General features: G+C 44.2%; 1 protein-coding gene across 1 annotated transcript in view; it reads right to left on the reverse strand.

Moving 5' to 3' along the window:
- Positions 1-19,862, reverse strand: part of cux2b (cut-like homeobox 2b) — a gene marked incomplete at both ends in the record, with an annotated part of 86,268 nt that overhangs the window by 9,817 nt on the left and 56,589 nt on the right. Inside the window, 7 exons of the mRNA XM_079270834.1 lie at positions 329-433; positions 1,133-1,181; positions 3,442-3,508; positions 4,067-4,143; positions 7,587-7,746; positions 8,325-8,465; positions 17,821-17,899. Coding sequence (XP_079126960.1) covers positions 329-433; positions 1,133-1,181; positions 3,442-3,508; positions 4,067-4,143; positions 7,587-7,746; positions 8,325-8,465; positions 17,821-17,899 — 678 coding nt within the window. The remainder of the gene's footprint in view (positions 1-328; positions 434-1,132; positions 1,182-3,441; positions 3,509-4,066; positions 4,144-7,586; positions 7,747-8,324; positions 8,466-17,820; positions 17,900-19,862) is intronic.

Here is a 19,862-nt window from a genome sequence, read left to right on the forward strand (position 1 = left end):
TATATTATGATACAATATATATATGGTATTATCATCAGCGATGCATTAACATGTAAGCAGAATTTTAACGTTGCAGCTGGTCGTGTTATTGTAAAATCTGAAAAGTAACAAGTAACTCAGATGTCAGATAAATATAGTGGAGTAAAAGTTCAATGATGTCTCTGAAACGTAGAGAAGTAGAATCACAAAGTAGCATAAGATGGAAGTAATAAAGCAAAGTAAAGTATCCTATAACTGTACGAAGCTGCAGTACTTGAGTAGGTTCAGTTACATTCCACCATAGAATACATGTGGTCAAACATCAATAATGGAGTCAGGTGGTTCTTACCCTGCTAGTGCCCTCTGCTGGACGGCAGCTTCCTGTCGTGGCTCTCTGGCCACTGGCTATCTGCTCCTTTAGCCTCTCCACTTCCCTCTGGGCCTTTTCTGCCCTCTGTGCACAGACATGGCATCACAGCGTTACCGTTTTCGTAGACCGGCCGCATCAATTGGCCAATGAGATGATCAAGGTGAGAGCGTGCACATAGATCAAAGAGGGCGTCCTTGCTCTGAGATTTTAGAGCCGAGTGAAAAACCCGAGTACAGGGGCCCGCGCAGACGAGTGCAGCCACTCGGTTTATTCTGCTGAGGGGGCTGTTTAGTCAGCCCACTTTATTCCCCAAACTGTTTACCTGCTCTGTCACACCCGGCCTGCTAATTAATGATTCATTTTGAGAACATTTATCTAGGAGCTGCTGGCAAAGAACAGCAGACGGAGAAAAAGAGCACGAGAGGAAAGCAGAGGGGAGAAGAAAGGAGCAGAAGAAAAGCGGTATCACCAGGAAAGGAAGCAATCAAGGCAGTGAGATAACTAAGAACCCTGGCGTTTGGCGCTCCGGCATCAATCGCGCTCGGCAGTCTGCTGTTCTCTGCTGAGTGGAGCCGTGCTGCCATAGCGCCCACCGACAGGGGCTCAGGTTTACACTCGCTAATCACACACTCATGGGAGGGGAGGTGTAGGTGGGAGGAAGAAGAGGAGGGAGGGGGACACAGGACGGAGGGTGTCTAATTAAAGCCGAGGCTTGATTACAGGAGTGATTACTTAACGAAGGAGCATCTCAATCAGAGAAGTGCAGAGGAAGACTGTACTCACCTGGTTTGCTTTCTCAAGATTTGCCATGATGGCGTCGACCTCCTCCGCCCTGGAACAAACACAGCCGGTCAGATAGCCGCGGGATTACTGAGCCATGTTCACAGCTATTATATTATCACAACTTTTGTTGATAAAAGACTTTTTCTTCTTCTTGTTAAACAGGTCATCTTACACCACTCACCATAATCTCAGACATATGCAAATGTTAAACTCAGAGGTGTTTCTAATATTTTATCCACCACATTTATATCAACGAGGGTAAATAAAAACCTCACAGTATAACAGTGTACAGTTACACAGCCTCCAAAGTGGCCAAACAGTTGAATCAACACCTCTGTTATTTTAAACCAAAACTAAAATATTCAGTGTGGGACTGTTGCATTAGTTTTAGGTGTACCTAATAAAGTGGCAAATAATAATATCACTGCCCCTTTGTTGACACTTCAGTAACATACAGCGGAACTGTAGCCAGGACTTAAGAAATAATGAGGTCATAAGTCCAAATTCCTGCAGTGCAACCACACACACCTCCATGGGAAACATTTTACCAGCCTCCAAAAAAAGTGTATATTTAAAACAGTTCATTGAACTGTTCAATTGTACTTATCACCCTACAGGATTTCAAAGCTTTGTACAAAATATTAGGAAAACTCTGGTAAAGAAATATTAAACACAAAAACTAAAATCACATTAAGATATTGAGTATAACAAATATCATGTAATTTGTGTGTAATGGTTGATTATAAAGTCCTACAGGTCACTGGAAATCACAGATACTTAGGAACAGCACAGATGAAATGACCCGTGTCCTTCATCATATGTCTCTCCATAGATGTACAGTACGTATGATTCATATCCTCAGAACTCGTACATCCCACAACCATCGTCTAATTTAAACAGAAGCTCAGCAGGATTATTCATGAGGTTTGTTTGAAGTTCAACAGTTTCATTGTGCACACGTGGGACCAGCTTTTCAAAAGGTAGATCGGGATGAATTAACGACGATGCTGTGATTGATTTAAATATATGTACATATGTTTTTCTCGAGATTCGGGACACAGTAGTCCTTTTCACCAAAAGAAAAATGTGTTCAAAGAACATATTCGACTTTTTTAAATCCACATTAAAGAACCCACATTCAGCCGGACCTTCATCATCCTTCATGTTTGCACTTGACTGCTCTTATTGTCTCACATCAGGCTGCATAATTACCTGGAGTATTAGTGATCCAATGGAATCATTGCGATCAAAAAAGAAAAAGACAATACTATATCTACAGCGACATGTGCAATCAGTCTCAAGCCAAACCTGCTCGCATTAATGATTCTCAGTGTTGTGTGGAGCAGCCCTGGTTTCAGAGGGTCTCGGCGCTGCCCCGGTCCCATCAATAAGGCCAGAAGAGATGGCGCCCCGCTGACAGCAAGCACTAACAGGTGTCAGCTCCACGTTTAATGAACTTGTGCAGTACGGAAAATGTTTTGTATTGATTACCTGCTCAGCTACTCAAGCCGAAGCAGACAAATTGTCTTTCTTATCAACATTGAGGAAACAGTCAGTGAGAGTAATAAAGGGCGGCCCGGCGTTCAGAGGCTCAGGGGTCGGGCACGGAGGAAATTTACCAGGACAACGCAAACACACACACACACACACACACTGTATGACACACAACGTAACAGAGATGGTCTTTCAAACTGCGGCGGCACACGAAAAGGTAAGCCCAAACTGAAAATGTGTCCAATCCAACAAAATGGATGGCAGTGGGTCTAGAAACATCAGTTCAATTGCGCCATGGATTAAGCCTGGGAGAAAATCCATTAGCAGCGGCTGACTGTGCTCTGGAGCACAACCCAAACAAAGGAGTGTTTACTTTGAATGTCTATCGACATCCTTCATACAAGCTCAGATTCATTTCAGGTGTGCGGTGGATACATTGCGCTCAAAGACCAGGACAAGGTAGAGTGTTTTCTGAAGCAATCTTTAAATGGAGCAATTCTTCTTGAGGCCTGTCATGGCCCAGCTGCCAGTGAAGGCAAACACAAGAACTCTCTCATCGACCTGCACTAGTGGCTGAGTCACTCTCTGCCTTTACAATGGCATTCCTCAGCTCTACACTGGACATGAGTTCATGTCGGCAAAACAAAGAAGACTTGAAATGCTACAACGAGCGCCAGCGAGGAAGGCCACAGAGGATGGCAGTGCCCACGACGACATGAGGGAGGGGCGAAGACGTGTATAAAAGTTTGTCAGAAACATGTGGTACGGTCACGTCGACGCATACCGGTAATGTAACATCGGAGGCAGACTCTTACTTGTTCGTCATCTCCTGGTTGTATTTACACCGCAGGTCCAGCAGCTCTGTCTGTGCAGTGTCCAAAGCTGGTGAGAGGCAGACAGCAGGAAACGTGAGATATTAACTGACAGAAAACACATGAACCATGACCTTAAAGCTACATTACTGAATACATTCGCCGATATAATTGTTGGCTGTCCTCCGAATTGTCTTGATAACCGTTCATCGGATTGACTTCACACTTGGCGGGTGTATTGCTGATGACCCAAGGAAGTGCAGTCTTGTGTTTGAAGTTGTTTGGATGAGTCGTTTTAAAAAACAACTGCAAGCAGCCATATCGAAGGCCAAGCAATGAGCACATTGCGTATTGAACGCGCTCCAGTCTTTTCAAAATACAAGTCAATCTTACTTCAAACACTGCCGACGTGGGTCACCATGAACAGTCAAAGAATTCATTGAAAGAGGATGTTAAACTGTTGCACATGATGAAAACAAAATTGAATTCATAGATGTGTCAGTTTGAACCTTTGTCAACAAAGCAGCGAGTGCTTCTGCGTTTCAGTTCACAGTAAGCGCACACATACTGGCTGAGGTCGAAATTAAATGTAACAGCTACAGCACGTGTCAGTGTTTAAACCACTTACATGAATGCAGAACCTTGATCTTCTCCTCGGCCTCTGATAGTCTGTCAGACAAACCAACATTGGCGCTCTCCTCCTCCCTGGGAGAAAAACAAAAACTGTTATTGTTGGAATGCTGTTAAGCATTCCAACAATGTTAAGCATTCCAACAATCCCACAGAATCCCACAGATTTCCACATTTGACACAGAAGCCGTTAATTGAGAGGAAAACCAACGTTCTGCTCCATAGAGACCAATGTTAAATTTAGCTTCAAAAACATCTTCCACAGAACACGGTACCCCATTTCTAGATCGCCAGTTAAGCCACATTTTTTACACTACAGACACAATTTTTACAGGATCTGTAAACTCAGCCTTCCTCTCATTTATTAATATCGGAGCAATAGGAGCTACGGTTATGGGAGTTTTGATGATTTGTTTGAGAGGTGTTTCCCTGTTTAATCTCCATGAAAAGGCTGCAAGGACACAGGTGTTCGCGATTGAGCCAATTAGTGATGTTGATAAACACACAGACTCACGCGCACATACACTCCTCTCCCTCTATCTCTCTGTGTGTCTCTCATACAGTCTTAGGAATCTTTAGAGGGCATGGATTAACTGTATTTAAACATTAAGCTCAAAATTAGGCTTTTTTGTTGAAATAATGAATGCTTTTACTAATACTGCTACTACTACTACTACTGCTAATATTTCTAGTATTACTACTACTACTACTTCAACTTTTGCTGTTGCTACTATTACTACTACTGCTACCATAAATATTATTACTACCACTACTGCTATTACCAGGCACGTGCACAGACATTTTGGGGGGCAGGTGCTCAAGCAAAAAAAAGGGCACCCATCGCCAAAATTATACATGAAATTAAAATAATGATAAATAAATAAATAACACAGTCGGATATTTTCAACGTATATATTTATTTTTGTTAACGCAACCAATACTAACTCAAATTATCAAATTGAATAAATAAATGAATAATAGGCAAAAACAAGGCCAGACAAAAACAAAGACAAAACAAAGACGGGCTGATGGCATTTGATGCAAGAGCAGTGACTTCAAATGCTGGGGTGGTGATTTCCATGCAGAGAATGAATGCGAAGTTAATCGCATTTTTGTACATTTTTGCATCCCCTAGGGCCAGGTCAGGTGGATGTCTTTCGCAGATCTCATTGAGGAGCATCATTATAGCTTCCAGATTTCTCTGCTTGCTGCTTTTCCCTGTCCTTCTGATTTTGTAGTCTCTCTTTTCTTGGCATTATGCTGCAATTTTTTTTAAATGACATAAATCAATGTTGTGCATAATAATCAAGACATTACATATCTCTCTAAAGCTGACAACACAGTACACACCCATGTTTTTACTGTTTTCTGACAGTTGAAGCATAAGCAGCATTACACTAATAATAGCCTATAGCCTACCACAATACCTCACCAGACTGTCATGTAGCTCAACTTAAGACCTACCTTTCTTTTTAATAATTAAAATAATTAATGTCTGCCTGCCTCTCTCCCCTCTCTCTTCATTAAACATGACAAACGTCAGTAAAACAACTGGGCAAGGCTTTTAAATCATGGATTTCGTGAGGGTTTTTTTTGTTTGTTTTTTAGCAAACGTCGGACCAGTTGCGACGTAATGTTTTCAGCGGCGCTAATTGTTGTTGTTAATTTATCACCAAACAACGTCGGGGTATTGCACTGTCATTACCTGTCTGTCTGATGCTCCGGGTCAGAGAAGAAGTTGGCTTCAGCCGTTTAGCCTGACGCTCAGCACTGCACGCGCAGTAGGCAGTAAGTGAAGGAGGAGGAGGGAGGGGCGCGTGGGACGCTTGTGGGCGCCGCGGTGCATGTCGGGGCGAAATTCTCACAAGAACTCAAATAAATGCCCCGTCAGATATCGAAACACATTTGGGGGGAATTGATGACAGAAAAAGTCATTTTTATTTTATTATATGTATAAAAAATTGGGCACCAGCAGAAAGGGCACTTTTCTCATCCAGGGCAAAAGGGCAGGTGCTTGAGCACCACTAGGGGTCTATCTGTGCACGTGCCTATTACTACCACTACCACTACTATTATTATTTATACCACAACTGCTACTACTGCTATTCCTGCTACTAACAGTACTAATACTACTACAGCTATTAGTATGACTGCTACTACTACTACTGCTACTGCTACTTCAAAAACTGACATTACTATTACTACTACTACTACTACTTATTCTACTACTACTACTGTTATATTATATACTATGACCACTAATACAGCTATTACTACGACTACTGATACTACTACTTCTACTACTTCTTCTTCTAATTACTAATACTTCGACGACTAATGATACTTCTACAACTTCTACCACTACTATTACAAATATCACTACTGCTACTACTACTTCTTCTAATTACTAATACTTCGACGACTAATGATACTTCTACAACTTCTACCACTACTATTACAAATATCACTACTGCTACTAATACTTCTACTACAACTACAACTTCTACTACTATTACAACAAATATCACTACTTCTGAAATTTGTTTAAGCTACAGAAATTGTTCAAATATCAAAATGTTCAGCTCTTTCAGGAGAGGGGTGCTTTGACTTTTCATATTTTTAATCTTTAAACTTTTTGAATTAAGCTTTTTGCAATTTATTTTTGAATGGGATCTCTATGGAGAAAATCTTCAAATCCTGTTAAACTTCTTCAACTTTCAAAGCCTTCTTCTTCTCATACTTTCAGCTACAGACACCATAGTTAGACATTTCAACGAGAAGGGTTTTCAGCAGTGCAGTTTAAATGCTTTCGGGCTTCAACATTTTTAGACAGGTCGTCTCCCATTTCTTAATTTTCAGCAATTTTTTCACAATTAATTTCAGCTTTCAGCATTCCAGCGCATTTTCAGCAGGAAATGCATTTTCTAGTTTCTCTACATCACGGCCACGTATTTAAAGCCAGAACATGCACCTTAATGCCATGAGACAGAAAACACCGTATTAATCCCACCCTTCTACCAGCTAGAAACAGCAAGTGTGACAAAGTTCACAAAGACAGATTTTAAAAACCTTTCAATGTTGCTACAAGCCAACATGTCCCCAGGACCAGCTGAATGGGGGACATTGATGCATGTTTGTACAGGGTTACAGATAGAAGACAAATTATCCTCGTAATTTTTCTTACATCATTAAAAATGGAGTATTTTTGCCTTAAACAGCACTGACATGGATTGACAACGTCTCTGCATTGAGAGGTTTGGAACGAAGGTTATCCTTGGCAATCTTTCATATTCAACGAAAAATAATATCTGAATCAAATGTCAGTGCTCTGTGCTGTAGGGATTGTTTAGGCATTAAAGGTTCAGTAGGTATCTTGAATAGAATAGGATATAGTGACTAAAGTTACCTACTGAACCTTTAAGGGGGTTCACTCGTGTCGTTAGATTTTGGATGTATAAGCCTAATATAAATCACTAATGATTGTCAGTGAAAAGGCAGGGAGTGATTCTGGTTCTCACCCTCGGTTCTCAGCTCGGTCCTGGTAGTTCTGCTGCGGGGAGCCTGTGGCCCCGGGGGCCGGTGTGCTGTTGGGCGTCATCAGGGAGGCTGGAGAGCTGGATTCTGGGGCCCCCTCTGTCACTGCTGCCCCTGAGACTGCTGGACTGTCTTCTGACGGCTCTGTGTGGAGGAGAAAGGCCGGCATTAGTTCTCCAACATCAGCTGCGTGATCTGACACTAACGGGTAAATGTGAAATTTGAAATAGTCGCCTTACAAATCAAAAATACACATGTTTCCTCTTACCTGTAGGGCTGTTTATCTATTTAGACTGTTTTGGTGTGAGTTGTCTAGTTTTGGAGATATTGGCCGTCGCGATGCCTCTAGAATGGTACTCGGCTTGTGGTGCTCAAAGCAACAAAACAATAGATTTGAAAAACTCTACAGCCATATCTCTTATTAGACATCATGATCCGCTTACTCAGGATAATCCTCAGACCTTGTTGTGAGCAGTTTATTTATCGGGACTATTTTATTTTATTATTTTATTTAAAGTGCCTACATGAAACTGCTCACAGCTTCAGACCATTTTTCACATTTCTCCAAGATATGCTGGTGCAATTTGCAGCCTTCCTAAGATCTGGTACATTTAAATTAACTTCCCAGCACTTTCTGTACAGTAGCAGCCACTTCAGTGCTGCAGTCATAGAAATTGCATTCAAGTGGGACTGCTCCTTGATGTAGATCATTTTGGCCTGACCTGTCTTTTCAAGGCACTCCAGGTGTTTCTTCCAGTGCCCGCTGATCTCTCGTACCAGGGCCTCGCTGTCTGGGGCCGAACTGTGAAGGTGCTGCAGCCTTTCCTCCAGGGTGTGTGAGGCCTCCAGCACAGGTGCTGGATCTGTGAGAACAGACACAAACAAATCTCTGCAGAAACAGCTCCCAAGATTCACGTGATATCTATACACGATCTTTTAAAAAAGAAGAAGAAAAAGAGCTGTTTTACTGTGTGCGCTGCGTGTAAAGCACTTTACAGAGCTTTCCTGCATCGCAGTTTCAACAGAGACACACTATTCCACTGAGACTTGTTTCCAAAGAGTGACTCTTACACTTTCCCCACTCAGTCGCCTTTGAAAATTTCACAGGCTGGACCTAATGACACAAGTGTCGTTCCAACCCTTCACATGTACAGGAATCAACTCTAATGAGTCTTCTCATGTGCTGATGAATGGAAAAGAAGACAAAAAAGATTGCCATGAATATGTGAAGGAGTCTCAAGTCCCAAGTACACACCTAGGCAAAGTGTAGAAAAAGTCTGCTCCTGAAAAGGGGGCAGAAAAAAAAGCGGGATTCTTCAGCACAACAGAGGAGCTGTTTTGCAATGCATGCGTGGCAGCACCGGGCCCATGGGGCCAACTAGGAGGCTGTTTCTCAGCTAACAAGTCTCCTCTGTATCATTTGATCATTTAAATTATTATGCCAGGAATTCTCAGGAGGCAGCTCGGCACTCCACATCACAGGGCTGTTTTTAATCTTCCCCTTCCCTTTCTTCCCCTCCCGAAAAGTTCAACAGCTCAGAGAGAGAGAGCTGCTCCTGTTGTGTACCTGCCTGCCGAACACCAAAGGAGGTGACTTCTAGTGCCAAAGCACAGAGAGGGAAGCTCAGGGGAGCTCCTTGACAAGGGGGGAGGCAAGATGTAGAGCCAAGCGCGTGCACACACACACACACACACACACCGGAGCCCTTCAAAACTCTAAAAGAGGAGGAAAATCGCTGCTTTGCTGCACAAACTTTTCTGCCACAGCTTTCATCCACTCATCTTAGACTTCTGTGTGGAACCCAATTGGATCCCTTCTTCAGTTTGGGCACTGACTGAAGTGACTTTTCATAAGAAGTTGGAGCCACAGACGTTTAAACTTTGCCAGATGCCACAGAGAGAATGCAAACTCTGAGGCGGCAGGGCACAAAAAAAAAAAAGAATGCTCATCAGAGAGAGCCAAAACAAAATGTGCAATTTGTTGAAATCCTGGCCGTACATTGCAACTCGTCATATCTACATTTTCATCAGACAAACATGTTGGGCCATTTAATTGATCAAGCTATTTTTCCCAGGACCGTTTACAGTCAAACATTGTCTGCATTCATTGTTACACCAGCCGTGGAGATATTGCATCAGTCACAAGGGACATCACTATTAAGAGCAGCGATCTTCTAAGACAAACAGGATGACTTAAAGCACTGCTATTCCATCGACCCACTGTCACAGAAATCACTTTATCAGCCTCTTTCCCATATATCCTTTCAACTTCTAATGATCAAAGGACAGAGATTATAGGAAGGGATCTCTCACACATGGACAAGCCGGGATTATCAATCAGTGGCAGGGGAGTAAAGTAAAGTGAAGGGATAGAACTTAAGTCTGTATACAAAATTAACCCCCGTCAAAGAAGAGCAGCAGGGATACTCTCTCTGAGGGCCCGGGATCTACAGTTACTGAAGGAGTCCAGAAAGACTGCTGATAACTTTGGAAAGTAGAGATAATTGATGTGGCTAATAAGAAGCACTTTTTAGAGCAGCTCTGATGGTAAATCCACCAAATAAACCCGAGAATGGAAGAGGAATTCAGCATTAACCCAACCGCTCACATTCCTGTTCATCAAGAGACACACAGCACAGCTGACGAAGGCATTGCCTACATCAGGTCAGTCACATCCCTCTTGCGGCAAAATAAACGGATCAATTTTGAATTCATCCCTTATCTTAATTATAGATGATTGGATGTCTGCTCCGAGGTCATGATAACTGATCGGGCAACAGCAGCTCGTTTTAACTCGTAAATCACGGGACATTTCGTACATCATGTTCTCTGGCGAACACAAGGAAGAAGCCACTGAGAAGAGCAGAATGGCATGGTGAGGTTCAACAATGAGCCTGAGACTAAAGGATGTTTCTGGTTTGTTACAACTTGAGTCATATTTATTGTACTTCTGACCTTCACGTCTATCAAGTTATAACAACATCGCACTCGCTCATAGTAGCGTCTGAGATCTGGGAACACGGTGACGATGCTGAAGCGAAGTCCAATTGGGGCAAGAGACTCAAGCAGTCACTCAATCAGACGTGTTGTTGGAAAGTATGCACACTCAAATCCCTCATTGCAACTATGGTCCATACTGTACATAAGGAATGAAAAAAGAAACCAACAGTCTAAAAACAGGCAGTTTATGGAATGATTTTGCTGTTCACCTTTATTTACTCCAAATAATCGTCTGTCTGATCGTCTGACTGCTCATTTAAATTTACAAGAAGATTTTAAATGGACGTACAAATCAGGAAATAGGGTGGATGGGTTGAGATACACCATTGACTGAAATGAGTTTAAGTTATCCACAGCGGTGGACCGGCCATCGGAAAGTTCAGGAAGACTCCCGAAAGGCCGATCCATTCCAGGCCGAACTGGCCGGTCTTCATAGAGTTTTTATTATTTTCTGATGTCAGTAGTTAATGTATGTGGCATTGCCCGGCCTGGCCCTCGCAGCCGCAGACATCACAGGGCAGAACGCTGCCTGCCAGCCTGGGCCAAGCTACTACTTGCAATAATGAGCGGGGAGACGAGCGGCCCCTCCCAAACTGGACCGATCAACGTTTTTGTTGAAGTCTGATTTGGCTCAGTCATCTTCATGGTGAACATGACAAACTGTGACTCATGTTGCTTTGCCTGGCTGGTCTTGTTTAGACTCAGTGCAGTGGTGGCGTGCTGATACAGAATGAGGAGGCAGGACATTGGAAAAATATGTTGAAGGTCTTCAGCATCATTAGAATCTCTTTGTACCACAATAAAACTGCATTACTGTTTAAATTGCTGCCAACATTTTGCTCACACCGCAGGCCTCTTCATCTGAAAGTCCAGTGCTGAATTTCAGTCCCAGTACGTCGATAATCAAGAGTTAGAAGACGGACTAGACTGTGATTTAAAAAAATAGTTTGAACAATAACCTTTGTAGTGTAGAGTTGCTTGAGATTCAACCTTCTTACCCATTGAAGGGTTGAGAAAAAAATAATATATGTGCTAACGAGCAATTTACAAAGTTATAAAGTACGATGTAAGCATGGTGTACTGGAGGTGTTTTGTTATTCGCATACTGGTCTGCAGCTTGCTGTGTGTGTGTGTCCTCAAAGTTAGAAATGATAATGTTATAAGTATCAAGAGAAGTACAAAATAAGAGCCAAGTTGTGATAAACCCTGACTTTCTAAGAGCCAACAACATGAGTTTTTTAATTGTTTTTGCACATTCTCAGCCGCATTCATATTGAGTTTCATCACTTCGACTGAGCTATAATGAGGCTGCCACCCTGTAGCTGCTTCCTTGTGGTCACTGCGTTGCCACGCTATTGCACTTCTCCAAGCGGGAGGTAGTTACTGTCTCTGGATGAGCCTTCAGTCCAGAGCGAGCAGGAGCCAAAGCCTGTCAGAAGCCGGACGGCTCAGCGGACTGCAGGTGGCACCGGAGAGGACGGTGCACAGGTTCAGGATGTGTTTCTCGGTGGGTGGGGGTGGACCAGGGTGGTGTGCGCCAAGACAAGCAGGTGTGTCGGGGCGGTCCGTCTTGGCCCTGTCAGCGATACACCATCATTAGGCGGTGTGGGCGCAGCAGGGTGCACCATTATGTCTCCCTGGGCCCTGTGTAATTACGCTCTGACATAATTAACCCAGCAAGCCCATTAGCCAAGCATTGGCTGGCTGAAGAGAGAGAGAAAAAACGCTATAATTATTTGTTGTGCGCATGTTAATGAGGCCAGCTGTGTTCCCATCATACAACACGAACAAATTAATTTACAAGGCTGTGCTCCAAGGTTTTTTCTTTTCATTCAAAACAGTCTTTTTTTCCCCTCTGAGTGGACTTCAAGGTCCATAAACACGCTCTGCCGCTGCTGCAACAAACAGTAACACTGCTGTAATATTGTTGTCAAGAACCAAACCTAGGCTGAGAGAACACTAAGTCTTTATTTTCACCTTCACAGACAATGTAAAGCGATACAAGGTGTGTATGATAAATTGCTGCCTCTTTTTGCTGCCTGTCAAGGATTCGTTTCGATTAGAGAAAAGAAAATGCTTGGAACAAATTCATAAACATGACTTTACTGTTTGCGGTGCATTTTAAACCAACGAACATTTGATATTCAGATAGCAAAGTGAAGTGCCGCTTTACCTTGATGTGGGAGGAGGAGTGGGAATATACAAAAATAAGAAGATAGGTGGAAAGAAGGAAATGATTGCGGGAAGCGGCGGCTTTTGTGTGTGAACAAAACAAAGCTGAAAGAGAAACTTTTTAACCTGTTCTCTTCAGCTGCTGTTCCATGTCTTTGTTTGACAGACTGAAGGACGGAGAAGGAATGAGATCAATACAGAGACATTTTTTAAAGCTCGGAACAAAGAGCGGCGTCAGAGCTCGGTAGCATTTAAAATGAACACCAGATGCCGCCGTGAAAAAATAAGTGCCGATGACATGCGAACCAAACTTCAGTCGATGTTTTTTCTTTAATAAAACGTCTCTTATTTATGAGAAAAGTAAGACAAATCACAATATATTAACCTCAGAAATACACCAGTCTATAGTCTTTACATTTTTGAATCCCAAGGTTACATCTTATCTGCTCCCAGGCACACACACACACACACACACACACACACACACACACACACACACACACACACACACACACACACACACACACACACACACACACACACACACACACACACAGACATTCCTGCACACACACACACACAGTTGCTTTCTTTTAAGAGCACACTCTCCTGGTCCCTCTGGGGTCTCCTACTCCACAGGGATCAGTTGGAGAGGCCCAGCTCTTTTATGAACATAATGCATTATTAAGCACCTCAAACATCTCCTGGGCCTTTGTTTATTACTGCTCTTATTAATCACTTGTGCATAATCTCGTCCCGCCCAGAGAGCTTTCATTTTCCATCAGCTTTTATACGTCCTTATTCTCCGACAGACTGCCACACTCTGCGCTCCCTCTTCCCTCTCATCCTGACTGTAGGTACTCAGCTGCAAAATTACAATAAAAGCAGCTTGCTGTGCCTTGCAGGCCTCTCTCGCTGGTGCTTGCTTATGTACATGAAAGGTTGAGGAGGGACAACTATTCTTTGTGCATTTGAATGACTCTGAATTACTAAGGTCAGTGAGTTCTGCGCTGATAATCTCATAGCCGAGGGAAACATCTGATGTGAATATGTAAGGCACTTATAACCATCTCATTTCACAACAAGACGTGCGACCTAATGTGACAAAAGGCTGCTTGCACTTGTGCTGTGCTCCGCAGTACCGGTGGTCACCACTAGCAAGCACTGTTGTCATAACATTTCGCACGCACACACACACATACATACATAAAGACTCAAACACGGCAGACATGCCTTGGGCCCTGGCACACACACACACACACGCACGCATACTTAGAGGGGTGTATTCAGATCGGAATCTTCACAAACTCTCAGTGAGCTCCCCGCTCAGATAAAAGGAGCTGTGTTCTAAAGGAGAGAGGGAGTGAGGTGGATCCTAAGGGATGAGTGTGTGTGCACTGAGAGGAGGCGAGGAAGAGCAAACACCTGGAGCGTCAGTCTCAAGGCTACGCCCCTGGCGACGGGGCCTCGCTGCTCTCACAGAGGTGGGGACAAACGCAGACGTTCAAACGCCACGCACACACTCGCACACTCCAGCAGAGAAGAGCAGAGCGAGACGGCGAGGAGGAGAGGAAGAAAGAGAGAGAGAGAGGGAGGGAGCTCGGTGCATCTCTGGGAAACCGATGAATTCGGGCAGAAGCTGCCACTGTTTTTCGGTGTTCAGTGATCAGGACTTGTTTATCTGCACTGATCAAAACCGTGCGGAGGTGATGTAAACATTGTTAGGGAAACTCTGTTAACGGGCCTCTTTCAAGCCCCAGACTGGGTCGGAGTTACAGCGCACAGCATGGGGAGATGTCACGTGTAAATCAAAATATACAGCGCTAATGAAACACTCCAGTGGATTGACATCTCGGCTTAGGGGCCTCATAAAAGGCAAGAAATCACTTCAATCACTTGCATCAAGAAGTTATTTCTGTTCCGAGTTTACTGTTGCGTTGGAGTTGCCATTGAACAGCAGCGTTATCTTGCATTCACAAAGGGGAACATTATCGTGCTGGAATCTCACAAATGTATCGGATACGTTATTTGTATTCAATAGTGGGCACGGCAAAGTGGATGACTGATATGTGACCAGATGTTAATGATAGCCAGATACAACAGGTCACATATTGAGCCTCTTTCCTTGTTCGCCTCTTGCATTCATTAACTCCGCTGTTGGCCCGCTCTGATTGGACCGAAGGCCTCAACGTCGGCACACAAACGAGCACGCACACACACGCGCAGAGAGAGAGGCACTTTCAAATGAAATAATACGAGGGGAAAAACGTCCTGCAATGAATAGTAATAACTGCATTAAGATTAACGAGCACGGCGTGTAAACAATAATTGCATCTGTCAAAAGATTAAAAATACATGAGCTGTAGCATTTGTTGGGGGGGAACGCTGGGAACGCTGGCTGTTGTGTTTTGAGGGGCAGAGAGAAATGAAGTGGGGCCACAGCCAAATGACTGTCCTCCGGTGTACCTGGAGTCATCATTCTAGCGAGGGGTGGGCAGGAGAGGGGGGGGAGTTGTGACCTTGGACACCAGCGGCAAGATGTACAGTGACAAACAGGCACAGGGTACTGTAGGCCCTCCTCACAGATGGCAGAGGCTGCTTGGGCCGGACACAGAAATACTCTCAGTGGTCTGACCTCGGTTTGGCTGCAGCCAGAGAAGAGGGGGGGGGGGGGCTATGAAAGAAACAAATGTCGGGATCGGCCAATGCTATAGTTATGCCTTTCGTGATGCAATCTGTGTCAGATTAGGCAATCAACATTGAATTGTTGCTGTGACTTGGCTGGAAGACAAGGACCACGAGTTGGACCCTGGCCAATAGTAGCTTGTCATCTTTTCACGACGAAAAGTGCCGCTTTGGGTCAACGTCACAGGACGTGTTGTAGAAGTGTGGAAACTAGCCGAGAGGAGGCAAGAGGAATCTGACACGACAGTCTTTTTGTCGGGAAATAGTGAGATGTCCCGTTGAGCCTTTATTGGGCCACTGAAGCTACTTTGACATTGAAAGGAGGGGAGCAAAACATTGCACTTGGGCCCCGACTGACCTCCTCCACTCCACACGGCGTGAATTTACCCTGTTACCATCACGTTCCCAATTAGTCCAGAGCACAGAGAAGACATACGACACATAGCAGCGTATTACTGAATAAGACATTTTTACAAATTTACAATTAACTTTCACGGATTGATAACACAATGTGAAAGGGTTAAAGTTGTACAACGAAAACAAAGACAACTCCCAGACCGCACGACGCCGTCAGGTAGCCAGCCCTGAAGCTTGCCTGCTTTATCGTCAATTTTACTCTGAATGGGTCATCATTTTGATGAATACTTGAAACAAGTGATTGAGGCCATAAACTCGTGTTTATAATAATTACTGAGGTAATAAATCAAGTGAGAAGGAGCGTCATTTTCTCATCGACTTCTATACAATTAAACTTATTTTTTCAACCAAAGAGTGGCCCCCTGATGGCCGTCAGAAAGAAAGCAGGTTTAAGGCACTTCCAAAAGGGAAGAATACACCGTTCACATGTTGTGTCTTCTTCGCATGCAGGTTTGCAAATGGTAATCCAATATACGAGAAAAGTAATGTAGGCTACAACTAATGTAACTACATCTGCTGTTGAGTCATTGTTAAACCAAATACCAAATAGCATTGAGTAATTATGATGAAGTTCATTATCAAAGTAAAACGATCCCTTTCTTTGAGTAAAGATTCATTTATTCTGTTGCCCAGCACTGTTTAGCAATCTCTGACTGAGAAAGAAAACAACCGGCTTCCTTTTCTTCCCAGTGATGCGGTGAAACAGACTCCCTTTGTAAAGGTAAGGTTAGATGGAGGTAGGAGGCTCGTTGTGTTACGTCACCTGATGCAACCTGACACAGGAAGGTCCACTACTGTATACTCAAAAGAATGACCACACATACACGCTGTATATAAAGAGACAGAAAGGACAAAATATTAGGTACCTTGAAAACACTACTTTAGTTTTTTATTTACACATAAGAGTTCATGGTGACAGGGGCCTTTCTTCTGAAGTTAAAGTCTTTGTTCTTGCACACAACAACTCTTAGTTGACTGTTCTCTACTTGAGGGGGGTTTATGACTAAATATATCCCGCAAGACGCCCCTGGGCTTGAATTAAGGCCTCCATATAAAAGGTATAGGTCAAAAAATCAAACTGAATATATCTTCAAAGAACGGTATTTCTTATCAAGAAAATAACTCCATTCAAAGTGTGTGTGTGTGTCTGTGCTTGTGTGCGTGGTGGTGGTGCAATATCAAGCAGGGGACTTCAAGGAAAAGCGGAGACCTTTAAAAGTCACTTGCTCGCTATGTCTGTGACGCAGACTTTTATCTTGTATTCATTGAATCTGTAAACAGCATTCTCTACTCCTGCCACAAGTGTTTCTCTGATCTAGACTGAGATTGGGCTGCGTTTTGCCGCCGTCTCCTGCAACAAAGAGCAATACGGCACTGAAATAACAACTGAATAAACATTGGTCTTTCCTTGGCTCTAACATACTGTCTTTGCCCCTCTCTCACTTTTCCCCCATTGGCCTCATCGGGCCTGCATTCCACATGAAGCCAGACTTCAGTAGGGATTTTAATTGGCCCTCCACAATCAACAGCAGAGCTCCTCAAGGATGTGTTCGCTCCTCAGCCAGGCTACACTCGAGGACCAGTGCTGGGTTTTGAAGTGGCCTCACGCAGCGTTTTGGAAACCACTCTGAGAGCACAGACTTTGAAAAATAGATAAGAGCCACAGGGTAGAGGGTTTTATGTATCTTATATCCATGTGCTGTTGCACCATATCTATCTGTGGCAAGAAAATGACTTTTGGGTTTGGGTGTATTCATATAAACATGATATGTCACTGTGTGTGTACTTATAGGGCTGGTCCAGTGATAGAGGTTTGATGGGTTGATCTCCGGGAAGCGATCTTTGAAAGATAATTCCAGGAGTAATGTGTGCGAGTGTGATGTTTATATTGCTGCTGCTGCTGTTTGCGAAGATGCACATCTCTGGTCTTAGTGGGAGACTCACCTGGGGCCTCGATAAGCTGTTTGTAGACTCCCAGGAACGCAGACTCGGCCTCCTTGCTGCGCTTGTTCAGAGCAACCACCTGCAGCAGAGAAGATGCCATTAAGGTAAACATCAACTGATTATATCCTGGCACATGTCTGGCTCACACTGCACAGAATATTTACATTTCAGGCATTTCATTGATTTTTACAGAGAGCAGAAAACCCTTCATTGGTGACGAGAGCAAAGGTCAGCCTCACAGCATCCTTCCAATAAATGAAACAAACAGTCCTGCATGCCTATATGTATTGCATCTTCAGAACATATAACGGAGGAATACTGTGCAGTTCATTTCATTGAAGTTGTGCAAAGATTGACCAACTCATAGGCAGTTTTTTTAACATAAGCACTGGCAGCTAGAGAAACAAGACGTAAACTATGACGATGTCCGGCCTGTTTAACTGCCAAGCTCTGCTGCATGTTACGAGGTGACATTTGGCCTGTTAAACAAAGGTGTCCGCGTACACGAGAAGGCTCGCCAGTGACGACGGTGGCCTCCATCAGCAGCAGCACTCGGCACCTGCTATCCTCGGCTCGGCGGGTGATGCAAACCAATTAACGATTCATTAGGAGGGACAAAGAAAGCAAATTAGCCACCACCTGGCCCCATGGAGAGGGCACCTGCACTAGTGGCTATGTGGGTTACCCTGCTCCCAGCTCCCAGTAAGACCTCGGCCCTGTTTGTGAGTCAGAGGACGCGCTGTGGCTGCCTCTCGACGTCCTCTGCTCCGCAACACTAAATCAGATCAGGCCCACCCCCCCCACTCCATAAGCAGACGGACTTCAAATTATTGTCATCTATTGTCTATGTCATTTCTGTCACTGTTGATTACAGCATTTGTCGGATCCGCTCAATGGACTCCACATCGAGAGGGTCAAGTGCGCGGTATGGCTGAGCCAGGCTGCTCATCATCGGTAAGACCACACTTGAAAAGCCGTTCATTTTGCTGAGGCTGACAACCCTTATGAGTATGGCGCTGGTGTGTTGGGGCTGTTTAGTGGGGTTATAAATAAGGTGTGTGGAACACAGTGAGGGACGGAAAGCCTTTGATTTGCTGGAAATGGCTGGCGTCTTCCCTGGGGAGGCATAACGACAGCATCATGTTTAAAGAAAATATCATAAAGATCAAGCAAATCTCCCCCATCACTCCCACTTGGAGCAGCTCAGAGGAGTTCATGGAAAATGGAAAAGGCTGGAGCCGAATCAATACAGATGCAATAGTCTGGAGCTCTCAGCCAGCTCCCTGCTACACTATGCTGTTGTTTCACTCAGCTATGCCCCAATTTACCCCCCCCCCCCCCCCACACACACACACACACACACACACACCGATACACCAACCTCCATCTGCCCCCCACTCATCTCCCCTCTCCTTCCAGGACATGACGTTAATGTTGGCATGGCGGTTCACAAACTGTGAGAATGTGTGAAGCACGCTGGCCCCATAAACACTGTTTCCAGCTTCATATGTGGTGTTCTGAGTCCATCGACAACTGGTGTTGGCTCGGCTAAGGTTTGCTTGAACCCCACTGATGAGAGTCGGTTTTTATGTTTGCTTCGTTTTCTCTATGAGCAGGAGCAATTTTGCGACCCCCACTAGCCAATAACAACCCTCCGCTCTTCAAGGTGACAATGAGCAAAGCTCCAACTGCGCTTTGTGACATCCAGACAAACTTTTAACAACCTTTAGTTTACAACTGAACTACATGGCCACTAGAGCAGGGTGGCTGAACCCACTGCTAGTCATCTACTTTTCACTGACAGTCTGCTTGGCTGGCCCCGGCTTCCTCTGACGCATATACATCAAACGAGGCTCCCAACTGCACGAGTAAAAAGCCTGAGATCCTGTGAAGGCAACAGCTATAGGGCTCCATCTTCCAGAGACGCGCGGGGGTCTCCTGGCCCTCCATCATCCTTTAACGAGAGAACACGGAGATTACCTCCACAATCACACCATTAACCTGCCTACAGACACCAGCAGAGACATCAATCACACGCCTGC

The sequence above is a fragment of the Melanostigma gelatinosum genome (assembly GCF_949748355.1).
Source record: "Melanostigma gelatinosum genome assembly, chromosome: 6".
NCBI classification, from domain to species: domain Eukaryota; kingdom Metazoa; phylum Chordata; class Actinopteri; order Perciformes; family Zoarcidae; genus Melanostigma; species Melanostigma gelatinosum.